This window comes from Lampris incognitus, chromosome 4 (assembly GCF_029633865.1).
Source record: "Lampris incognitus isolate fLamInc1 chromosome 4, fLamInc1.hap2, whole genome shotgun sequence".
Classification (NCBI taxonomy): domain Eukaryota; kingdom Metazoa; phylum Chordata; class Actinopteri; order Lampriformes; family Lampridae; genus Lampris; species Lampris incognitus.
Window position 1 is genome coordinate 21,871,802 of NC_079214.1, and position 13,090 is coordinate 21,884,891.

The following is a 13,090-nucleotide window of genomic DNA, read 5'->3' on the forward strand; positions in this document are numbered from 1 at the left end:
GAACATAGCTAGGCAGCATTGGATGGTGGTCTGTAGGATAACTGTTGGGATCAAGAAGAGGAAGAGACTAGAGACAGAGCCAAGCATCAAATGGTGGAAGTTGAAGAAGGAAGACTGTCGTGTGGAGTACGGGGAGGAGTTAAAACAGGCACTGGTTGGTAGTGAAGAGTTGCCGGATGGCTGGGCAACTACTGTAGAAATGGTGAGGGAGACAGCTAGGAAGGTACTTGGTGTGTCACCTGGTCAGAGGAAGGACGACATGGAGACTTGGTGGTGGGATGAGGCAGTATAGGAAAGTATACGGAGGAAGAGGTTGACGAAGAAGAAGTGGGATAGTCTGAGAGATGAAGAAAGTAAACAGGCGTACATGGAGATACGTCGTAAAACAAAGAGGAGGCAAAGGAAAAGGAGTATGGCAAGTTGCATGAGAGGTTGGACACTAAAGAAGGAGAAAAGGATTTGTACTGATTGGCTAGAAAGAAGAGGATACTTTATTGTCACTGTACATACAATGAAATTCATTCTTTGCATTTAACCCATCTATACACACACTCTAAAGAGTGGGCAGCCGTGTACACTAGGCGCAGTGGGCAGCCACAGTACGGCGCCTGGGAACCAAATCCAGTTTTTGTCATTGCCTTGGTCAGGGGCACAGGCAGGAGTAAAGCTTAACATGCATGTCTTTTATGGTGGGAGGAAACCAGAGCACCAGGCAAAAACTCACGCAGACATGGCGAGAACATGCAGACTCCACTCAGGAAGGACCTGGGACGGCCTGGGGTTCGAACACAGAACCTTCTTGCTGTTAGGCAACAATGCCAACTACTGGGCTACTTACTTGGACTCAATGACATTAGTGCTTTGCATCTTTTTTCTTTTTTTTTTATAGATACATTTATTTCTAGTTTTCCCCCTTATCCCACCTGATTAACTCCCCTGGCTCACATTTCCACAGGAAGGAGATAGTCGTTACACCAGCTTCCTTCAAACTCGTGTCGGCTGCTCTCGCTATTTTACCCGCTGAAGCCTCGCATGGATTGCATCACCTTCAGGCCGCGAAGGAGGCGTACGGAGAATGCGTTCAGTTGCTTGGCTGCAGGCGCCCGGGTGGGCCAGAGGGGTCGCTAGAGAACGACGAGTCCCCGAACACTACACCGATCTACACCCACTATCCCTCGGGTAAGGGTGGCCTAATGAATGCCTTACCCCGTGGACGCTCTGGCCGTGACCGGTTATGGCGAGTCTGGGATACGAACCTCCCAGTCACATGACGAGCGGGTTGCAAGAACGGCGGTTTATTCCGCTTGGCCACCAGAGGGGCCATGCTTTGCATCTTTGACAATGTGTGTCCATGTCATTTATAGAATTCCCAGAGGCATTGGAGAAGATACACAAAAAATTGTCCTCAGTGCAGAGAGGGCCGGCTAACCATGTCCCATAGAGAGCCATGTGTATGCAGGTTTTCATCCCAACTGGACACCACACCAGGCTATTTCACTGATTAGCAATGCTTCAACCAAACAGGAAGAATGTATCAGTGAAATCACCTGGTGTGAAGTGAGGTTAGAATGAAAATCTGTATACACATGACTCCTCATGCCACATGGTTAGCCACCCTTAGAAGGGTGATGGATGGAGCACTGCATGTATTCCTCAAAGGCAAGAGAAAAAGAGACTGGGCTTTATTAAGTGCCACAGGCTCTCAGCAGTGAGTTAGGAGTGGGTGTGAACACAATGTTACAATAAGGGGTGTGCTTTTAAATTGAATTTTGATAGGTTTGTATATACAGTTGTACTGAAGAACTTGTACCTGCACAGGCAGACCACAATATCTGTAACAATTCTCACAGTTGAAGTTAAAAATAAGTTCTAAAATAGCCAGTAACATTAGATGTAGCATATTCAGCAAGACATATCAAATCTGATAGTATAGTGCCTTATACACTACCGTTCAAAAGTTTGGGATCACCCAAACAATTTTGTGTTTTCCATGAAAAGTCACACTTATTCACCACCATATGTTGTGAAATGAATAGAAAATAGAGTCAAGACATTGACAAGGTTAGAAATAATGATTTGTATTTGAAATAAGATTTTTTTTACATCAAACTTTGCTTTCGTCAAAGAATCCTCCATTTGCAGCAATTACAGCATTGCAGACCTTTGGCATTCTAGCTGTTAATTTGTTGAGGTAATCTGGAGAAATTGCACCCCACGCTTCCAGAAGCAGCTCCCACAAGTTGGATTGGTTGGATGGGCACTTCTTTGAGCAGATTGAGTTTCTGGAGCATCACATTTGTGGGGTCTATTAAACGCTCAAAGTGGCCAGAAAAAGAGAACTTTCATCTGAAACTCGACAGTCTATTCTTGTTCTTAGAAATGAAGGCTATTCCATGCGAGAAATTGCTAAGAAATTGAAGATTTCCTACACCGGTGTGTACTACTCCCTTCAGAGGACAGCACAAACAGGCTCTAACCAGAGTAGAAAAAGAAGTGGGAGGCCGCGTTGCACAACTGAGCAAGAAGATAAGTACATTAGAGTCTCTAGTTTGAGAAACAGACGCCTCACAGGTCCCCAACTGGCATCTTCATTAAATAGTACCTGTTAGAGCCTGTTTGTGCTGTCCTCTGAAGGGAGTAGTACACACCGGTGTAGGAAATCTTCAATTTCTTAGCAATTTCTCGCATGGAATAGCCTTCATTTCTAAGAACAAGAATAGACTGTCGAGTTTCAGATGAAAGTTCTCTTTTTCTGGCCATTTTGAGCGTTTAATAGACCCCACAAATGTGATGCTCCAGAAACTCAATCTGCTCAAGGAAGTGCCCATCCAACCAATCCAACTTGTGGGAGCTGCTTCTGGAAGCGTGGGGTGCAATTTCTCCAGATTACCTCAACAAATTAACAGCTAGAATGCCAAAGGTCTGCAATGCTGTAATTGCTGCAAATGGAGGATTCTTTGACGAAAGCAAAGTTTGATGTAAAAAAAATCTTATTTCAAATACAAATCATTATTTCTAACCTTGTCAATGTCTTGACTCTATTTTCTATTCATTTCACAACATATGGTGGTGAATAAGTGTGACTTTTCATGGAAAACACGAAATTGTTTGGGTGATCCCAAACTTTTGAACGGTAGTGTACATGCAACCTCGTTTTCTCTAGCTTATATTTTCCATGCTTCCCTGTAATGATTTGGTTAGAATGCATCCATTATCAAATGTCTTATAATAGCCATCAAGCACATTTTTCAGGGATTCTCTGAAAACCACCTTCCATTAGTCAAATGCACCCAGCTGCAATCAAGAGGAAATTACTGGCTACTCTACATATAACTTCCCCTTTTTGTCCCCTCTCCTTGAAACAATTGTGTCTCTCCTCTTCCTCCTCCTTTTAAGTCAGAAAACAAAGAGGAAAGAGTAAAAACTGACAATTGCTAAGACACCCTTGACATCTAGATCAAACAGCTACTATATCTGTCCTTACCTTGTGCTCTAGCAGGACGCAGCTGAGCACCTGAAGACAGGCGTCGACACCCAGCAGCTCCAGGGGCAGATGGAGGGGGAAGTCAACCATGCAGAAGCGTGAGTTGTCGGGCAGGGCAAAAGTAAGTGGCAGCTTTAGCTCTTGAGGGAGTACCTCCACATCCACACGTCTCTGACCCGCTATGGGTACTGGTGAACGCAGAAGCCGGTACACCCAGGACTCAATTTCCCGCAGGTCAGCCAAAAGCTGGCTTCCCTTCTCCTCCACCGACAGAGCCCCAGTGAAGACCCGCCACATGGTGTCCCTGATGAGGACATGATAGAGTGATACATTCAGTACTCACAAAGGATGGTAAATGTCGCTTATCATGATATAACAATACCCAATGGTAAGGGTGCATGATATATATTTCAGCTTATTGGTATCGGCCAATAATTGCGTAAAAATGTCTTATCAGCACTGGGGCAGATACCAAAATTGTACCCGATGTTGCACAGATATGATGAGGCTTTAATTATATGCCAACAGGATCAACGCAAGTTAATGGGAGGACCGGTCCACGAAAAAAATGAAGGACCTTTTTATTTTTTACAAAAACTTGTTTTCAATTGAGACAACAGTGTGTTAATATGCATTTTACATGGAAGCTTTAAAAGTACATGTGATAACTTGCCACATTAGCGGCACCCTGGTCAGAATTCACAATTGCAGTCTTATACTGCACTCACACTTGTGATGACATCAAGACAACAAACAAGCATGCACAGTAGATCAACAACAACGAAAATGGTAATAATGTTTTTTTTGGGGGGGGGGTTCTCCATAATTTGTGTTCTTTACAAACTACATTAACAAAAGAAGATGAAGTTTTAAATTACTACAAAAATTAGCATCAGTATCCACCAGCCCTCTGGCATCTTCCAAGGGTAACAAGATGTTATGTAAAATGCATCACTTCCCGTCTGACACTGACATTTCCCGCCAGAGTACACACCAGTACACCAGCAATTAACAATAGGCAATAGCTAAGGGTCTCAAGTTAAGATGAAGATGTTGCTCCATCTCAAACAGCCCGATTATAACATTAATAACAATTAAAAGTTAATATTTTACCATAAAAAGGTTATCACATGCAGCTTTAAGGAACGACTTTTGCAGAACAAGAGCAAAGATGTTGGAAAATATTATCCCAAAATAATAGTTATGTGTTTTCTCTATGTTGAAGTCATTTGTGCTCATCTCGTTCAGTGAATGCATACAACTGGAAACAGTGAAGTATTTCCTAATAAAATCAGGAAAGGTACTAATGAAATGTTTTTCAGACGTCTGCCTCTCCACTAAGCATCACAGTTACAGCATAATAATAGGTGAACTTCACTGGTGGAAACGAAGACACATGGTGGTATTGCAATGTAACAAAAAATATCTGAATCAGTATTGGCATATGTCAAAATGACAATTGAAATGATTGGTTGTTGGATAGAGGCAAAAGTTCAATTTCATGCATCCTTACCCTATAGAATTGATCCTTGAATAAACCCAGGAATTAAGTTGTGTCTCAGAACCAGTCCTCAGACACTCAATAATGGGAGTCAGTTACCACATGGGGTAACTGACTGTGTAATGTCAAAAAAATAAATTAATTGATGACTTACTGCTATAAGCTACCACCATTGGGTAAAGGAAAACTGCACATTCCCTAATATGATGAGCAAATGAGATGGAGCAAATGAGATGGAAACATGAGAGAGGCTCTTAAGCAATTGTCGACTGATTGACGAGACACCCTCCACTCTAAACGCACACATGGTGCTATTAAACCCTCTTTGGAGTGTGTGCTCTGTGTATGTGGCATGGGGGGAGATAAATCATTAGCTCTTTGGAGCCCTCCCACCGACTGCAGCTGCTCCCTAAAGGCAGCCAGAGACCTCAATCTGTCAGCACCACCGTGCAAGAAACCCCTAACAGCCGCTGTGCAAGGGCTGTCCAACGTCTCCATCTTAGCCTCACCACATTTCAACTTACTGTGAAGAAAAAGGATGTGGATTCACTAGAAAGGGATTGATTGCCCTTTTTCAAGATGGTTCCGAGAGACCACACTTATATAGGCTACTGATGATATGTGGGTGTGGCACTATCACAGAACGAAGGTGTGAGATTAGGTGTGCATTAGGTTTTCCTTGAACTCTTGGCAGTGATGTGGAGAAATTATGCAGTGGCTCAAACTGTAATTAACCTTGATGACTGAGGGGGGGAAAAAAGACAGCCTGACCTGTGCCAATATAAAATGACAGCCCAATTAGCTCTGTTAAGCCAAAACAGCAACATATTTTACCATCAATTCAGGAAAAAGTGGCCTATAAGACAACTGCAAACAATTAAACATCAATTTTGGTTCAATTTATATATCCACAAAATGATGTTTTTTTTTTCCTGTTTTTTTACCCTCTCTCTCTTCTGGAACTAAGTAAACATGGTATGGCAAAAATAATCTGCACACATTTCACTTCACATTTCAGTCAAAGGACCATTGTCTGCAACCATAATATTTAACTGTCTATATTTACACAACCTGTATGGCTTTGCAAATTTAGGACTGGGTAATAATTAAATATCACCCTCTGTCATCTTTCAATGGTATTGTATCGGTATGAAATTCAGATATGGTGACATACAATTTTGTTGTCTAAATTAACAATAATGGATCTATTACTAAAATTTATCAAAATATTAGATCTGAAAATATCTGAGGTACTATTATTTGAAAACTAGTCATGGTCTGATATACTTTAAATTACTAAACAGTAAACAGTTGAATGTGATGAACTTCAGTTGGGTATTTAATCAGAATCAGAATACTTTTAAGCATGGTATTTTTGCATATCTAAGCAGATGTTGTGATATATATTGATATAATGTAATTCCGTGCGAATATCATGATACTGGGATACTGGCAAGAAAACAATGATATACTCTATCACAATACAATCTTTCACAATATAGTATTGGTTTACAAACAGCATCAATTCTTAAAATTACACACAAAGACCATGCAGCGGCATTACTTCTTATTCTCCCATGTTGTTTACATGTCCCCCACTAAGTGGTAGGTGCAGTATTGTAATAGGGCTGTTCTGAAACAGTGTCACAACAGCAGGTGGTGTTAGTACCCCACTCACTATGGCTCCGACTACTGATTTTAAGCATACTGATGATGATTATGCATATTACTCTGATTTTATGCATATTCTATGCATATTGCAGTGTTTTCTTTTGCATTTTTCTACTACTAGTACTACTACTAGTACTTTCGGCTGCTCCCGTTAGGGGGTCACCACAGCGGATCATCTGTTTCCATTTCTTCCTGTCCTCTGCATCTTCCTCTGTCACACCAGCCACCTGCATGTCTTCCCTCACCACATCCATAAACCTCCTCTTTGGCCTTCCTCTTCTCCTCTTCCCTGGCAGCTCCATATTCAGCATCCTTCTCCCAATATATACCCAGCATCTCTCCTCCACACATGTCCAAGCCATCTCAATCTTGCCTCTCTCGCTTTGTCTCCAAATCGTCCAACCTGAGCTGTCCCTCTAATATACTCATTCCTAATCCTGTCCTCCTTCATCACTCCCAATTAAAATCTTAGCATCTTCAACTCTGCCACCTCCAGCTCCGCCTCCTTTCTTTTCATTAGTGCCACTGTCTCCAAACCATATAACATAGCTGTTTTAAGCCCAGCTGTTTCTTTGCATTTTTCTGAAGTTTAAAATAATTTGCAACACTGCTTTTTGTAGTATCACAGTATCATGATATATCACAATATATTGAATGGTGACACTTGTATCATGACATGAGCTGTACTGCAAAATTATTGCCAATAAACAGCACTGTATTTGACTTTTATCTTAATTGATTGCATGTACAATAAGCAAGGCTCAGCGTTTTCGGTTTTTACTGATTTTCACTGAAAAATACCCAGATTTTTTAAAAGGAGCAGGTTGGTTTAAACTGATTTTCACCCGAATTTTATGTTTCCATGGACCCAAAAGTTGTTCCTGTTTGTGTGATGTTATGTAACAGTGTCCTCTTGTGGCGAAATTCAGCATGCTGGATGGCTCTGAAAAATAAAAACCGAAAACGCTGAGCCTTGACAATAAGTAAGCTTTGTGTTATTGTTACAGAGTCTTTCACCTTTGTGAAAAGCTCAAGCCTGTATAATTACTGTGTAACTTCTAAGGTTCACGTGGCCTCAAATGGTCGGTCATGTCAATTTGCCCTATACAACATCAGAAAGATCAGACCCTACCTGTCAGAGCATGCAGCACAACTCCTGGTACAAACTATCGTAATATCAAGCATTGACTACTGCAACTCCTTACTGACAAACCTCTGCAGGGGATCCAGAACGCAACGGCACATCTGGTCTTCAACTAGCCAAAAAGAGCACGTCACCCCACTGTTCATATCCCTCAACTGGCTCCCAGACGCTGCTCGCATCAAATTCAAAACCCTGACACTCACTTACAAAACAGCAACTACAACAGCGCCTGCCTACCTGAACTCCCTCATTCAGGTCTACGCCCCCCCCAATCACTACGCTCTGCCAATGAAAGCCGCCTGGTACTACCACCACAGCAGGGCCCTAAGTTTCTAGCTAGACTCTTGTCTTCTGTAGTTTTGATTTTTTTGATTTGTGTGTGTGTGTGTGTGTGTGTGTGTGTGTGTGTGTGTGTGTGTGTGTGTGTGTGTGTGTGTGTGTGTTGGCCCTGTGATGGCCTGGCGGCCTGTCCAGGGTGTCTCCCCGCCTGCCGCCCAATGACTGCTGGAATAGGCTCCAGCATCCCTGCGACCCTGGGAGCAGGATAAGCGGTTCAGATAATGGATGGATGGATGATTTTGAGATACTCAATTGATCCCTGTGGGGAAATTACGCTCTGCATTTAACCCATCCTTGCTGTGTAGCTAGGAGCAGTGGGCAACTGCCATGCAGCACCCGGGGACCAACTCCAGTTCGTCTTGCCATGCCTCAGTCAAGGGCTCAGACAGGAGTATTAACCCTAACATGCATGTCCCCCCCCTCCCCCTTTTTCTCCCCAATTGTATCAGGCCAATTACCCCACTCTTCCAAGCCATCCCAGTCGCTGCTCCACCCCCTTTGCCGATCCGGGGAGGGCTGCAGACTACCACATGCCTCCTCCGATACATGTGGAGTCGCCAGCCGCTTCTTTTCACCTGACAGTGAGGAGTTTCACCAGTGGGATGTAGTGCGTGGGAGGATCACACTATCCCCCCCCCCCGAACAGGCACCCCGACCAATCAGAGGAGGCGCTAGTGCAGCAACCAGGACACATACCCATATCCAGCTTCCAACCCGCAGACACGGCCAATTGTGTCTGCAGTGACGCCCGACCAAGCCAGAGGCAAGACGGGGATTCGAACCGGTGATTCCCATGTTGGTAGGCAACAAAATAGACCGCTACACTACCCGGACGCCCCACATGCATGTCTTTTTGATGGTGGTTCCGCGGGGTGGAACGAGTTACCAAACTCTGTTCAATTGGCAGAGTCCCTCTCAATCTTTAAGAGAAGACTAAAGGCCCAGCTCTTTCGTGAACACATCTGCACTTGATGAACTGGTCCAAAAAAAAACAAAAAACTGCTTCTATGCATTCTATGCAATCTATGCATTTCCTGTTGGCAACAACATCCTATCAGACTCATACTTAGTTTTATGGCACTTACTCGTGTTGCTCTCTCCTGCCTTGTTTGTGTTGTATCAGCTCTCAGACTTACGTCGCTTTGAATAAGTGTCTGCTAGTTGAAACCGTAAATTGTACTGCTATAGTGATGTAGTAGTGCTGATGTGCCAGAACTCAAAAGGTTAGTACCAGCAAAAATTCAAGGGCATAAAAAAGTTTTCTTGAGCATGCAAAAAAGGAATACATGTTCATACATTTATCATTGTATTCCTTGTTTTTATCTGTCTCCAGGCTCTTCTATTGGAAGAGCTACATTCTAGAGCAAATATGAGCCTACATGGATACACTATAAATTCAAACCACTCTTTCCATGTTATTTCATGATGCATCGCAAGAGTTTTACCTCTAACAAACACCTGTTATTGCCTCTAGTGAAAAAGAAAAGGTGGGGATAGTTTGTGCTATACCTTGGCTAGTTCACCTTCACAATTTGCATAAGATATGAGTTAATTCATTTCATGGTCATCACCATTTTACATGGGATATTGCCTATCATGTGCTCTTATAATATGGTAGGGTTGAGTGATATGGAAGATATTCTTATGTTATTGTAGAAAAATTCATGTGAAAGCAGATCAACATATATCCTGATATTATCTTAAACAGTTAGTTTTATTTCTGAGTTTTCTTACCTATCTATTGTCATGCCAAATTATGACAGGGTGCGTGATTTTAATATTCATGTATGTTGTCCTTCCCATTCTGACAGACTCTTACAGACTATTTTAACCTCATTCAATCTGTTCAAGGGGCCACACATTCCAAGGGCCACATTTTAGACCTTGTACTCTCATCTGGTTTCTCTCGAGTGTCTTAATGTGGTGGATATGCTTGTAACTGACCATAAAGCTGTTGTTTTCAAAGTTTCACTATAGCTCTCTATTCCTAGTCACTATCCTAAAACATGCTCTCGCATTCTCAATGCTGGTTCTGCAGTTACATTTTGTGATGCTTTCAAATCATCATCCTTTAATCCCTCTATATCCCCTCTCAATCCAGATGCACTGTTAAATTCATTCAATGATCAATGCTCATCTATCCTTGACCAAATCGCACCATTTAAAACGAGACAACAAAATTCAAATAACCTCCCCAGGCTGAACAATCACACTTGTGCCCTTAGAAGATTGTAGAAAATCTGAATGACAATGGAAGGTCAACAAATCTGAATTAGCACATAACACCCTTAAAAACCAAATGTTACTTTACCAGAAGGCAGTTAAGGATGCGAGATCAGCGTACTTCTCCAAAATTATATCTAGAAATAACCATAATCCTAAAGTTCTCTTCAGGGTAATTGATTCTGTTATTAATAATGGTTCGTCCACTTCTTTTTCTGAACCTGATGCTGAGCTGTCCAAAAAAAATTCTCACTCATTTTGTAAATTAGGTGGAGAATATCAGGTCCTAAATCCCGCCTGGCTCTTGCATTCTTTCCATTCCCCGTGTTAATTCTGCCTCTTTTACCCAGTTTCAACCAATTACAATTTTAGTGTTAGTGAGTACAGTCTCCAATATGAACTCCTCCCCCTGTATCTTAGACATCATTCCCACTAAGCTGCTCAAGGAGGTATTTTCAACTGTTAGCCCCATTATTCTGCAAACGCTTAATAATTCTCTGGCCTCTGGTTCTTTTCCTAACAGTTTTAAGCATGCCATTGTTCACCCACTGCTGAAGAAACCTAATTTAGATCCACTGTCCTAAGTAACTACCCCACATTGTCTTTTTTATCTAAGGTTCTGGAGAGAGCAATTTCATCTCAATTGATTTCTTTTATGAACACTAATGTTTTTAACATTTTCCAGTCTGGTTTTAGAGCACTTCATAGTACCGAGACAGCTCTAGTCACCTCTGTCTGCTGACTTAAGTGCTGCCTTTGACACAGTCGATCACAGCATCCTCCTACATCGCTTAGAGACTTGGGTAGGCATCAAGGGCTCAGTTCTTGGCCCCCCTCTCTTTTCCATACACATGCTGCCCCTTGGCTAGGTCATTCAAAAATCATGATGTACTCTACCATTTTTATGCTAACAACACTCAGTTATACATGCCACTAAAACCCACAGATCCTTGTGCCCTAGCAAATCTCATAACTTGCCTCTCTGACATTAAATCCTGGATGTCCGAAAATTTTCTCAAATTTAATGATGATTTAAGGTCCTGCTCTCAGGGTCGCGGGGATGCTGGCGCTTATCCCAGCAGTCATTGGGCGGCAGGCGGGGAGACACCCAGGACAAGCCACCAGGCCATCACACAGGGCCAACATACACACACACACCCACACATTCATACGTAGGGGCAATTTAGTATGGCCGATTCCCCTGACCTACATGTCTTTGGACTGTGGGAGGAAACCCACGCAGACACAGGGAGAACATACAAACTCCACACAGAGGACGACCCAGGACGACCCCCAAGGTTGGACTACCCCGGGGCTTGAACCCAGGACCTTCTTGCTGTGAGGCAACCGTGTTAACCACTGCGCCACCGTGCTGCCATGTATTCATATACAGTGCATCCGGAAAGTATTCACACCCCTTCACTTTCCCCACATTTTGTTATGTTACAGCCTTATTCCAAAATGGATTAAATCCCTTTTTTTTCTCATCAATCTACATACAACACCCCATAATGACAAAGCGAAAAAGGTTTTGTAGAAATTTTTGCAAATTTATTAAAAATAAAAAACTGAAATATTGCATGTACATAAGTATTCACACCCTTTACTCTGTACTTGGTTGAGGCACCCTTGGCAGCGATTACAGCCTCAAGTCTTCTTGGGTATGAAGCTACAAGCTTGGCACATCTATATTTGGCGTATTTCTCCCATTCGTCTCTGCAGATCCTCTCAAGCTCTGTAAGGTTAGATGGGGAGCGTCGTTGCACAGCTATTTTCAGGTCTTTCCGGAGATGTTCAATGGGGTTCAAGTCTGGGCCACTCAAGGACTTTCACAGACTTGTCCCGAAGCCAGTCCTTCGTTGTCTTGGCTGTATGCTTAGGGTCGTTGTCGTGTTGAAAGGTAAACCTTCGCCCCAGTCTGAGGTCCTGAGCGCTCTGGAGCAGGTTTTCATCAAGGATCTCTCTGTACTTTGCTCCCTTCATCTTCATCTCGATCCTGACTAGTCTCCAGGTTCCCGCCGCTGAAGAACATCCCCACAGCATGATGCTGCCACCACCATGCTTCACTGTAGGGATGGTATTAGCAAGGTGATGAGAGGTGCCTGGTTTCCTCCAGACGTGACGTTTGGCATTCAGGCCAAGAATCTTGTTTCTCATGATCTGAGAGTCCTTTAGGTGCTTTCTGGCAAACACCAAGCGGGCTGTCATGTGCCTTTTACTGAGCAGAGGCTTCCGTCTGGCCACTCTACCATAAAGGCCTGATTGGTGGAGTGCTGCAGAGATGGTTGTCCTTCTGGAAGGTTCTCCCATCTCCACAGAGGAATGCTGGAGCTCTGTCAGAGTGACCACCGGGTTCTTGGTCACCTCCCTGACCAAGGCCCTTCTCCCCCGATTGCTCAGTTTGGCTGGGCGGCCAGCTCTAGGAAGAGTCCTGGTGGATCCAAACTTCTTCCATTTACGAATGATGGAGACCACTGTGCTCTTCGGGACCTTCAAAGCTGTAGAAATTTTTTTGTACCCTTCCCCAGATCTGTGCCTCGGTACAATCCTGTCTTGGAGGTCCACAGACAATTCCTTTGACTTCATGGCTTGGTTTCTGCTCTAACATGCACTGTCAACAGTGGGACCTTATATAGACAGGTGTGTGCCTTTCCAAATCATGTCCAATCAACTGAATTTACAACAGGTGGACTCCAATCAAGATGTAGAAACATCTCAAAGATGATCA

At 43.1% G+C, this 13,090-nt stretch overlaps 1 protein-coding gene across 1 annotated transcript in view; it reads right to left on the reverse strand.

Moving 5' to 3' along the window:
* Positions 1-13,090, reverse strand: part of madd (MAP-kinase activating death domain) — an 88,146-nt gene that overhangs the window by 51,745 nt on the left and 23,311 nt on the right. Inside the window, exon 4 of the mRNA XM_056278410.1 lies at positions 3,485-3,788. Coding sequence (XP_056134385.1) covers positions 3,485-3,788 — 304 coding nt within the window. The remainder of the gene's footprint in view (positions 1-3,484; positions 3,789-13,090) is intronic.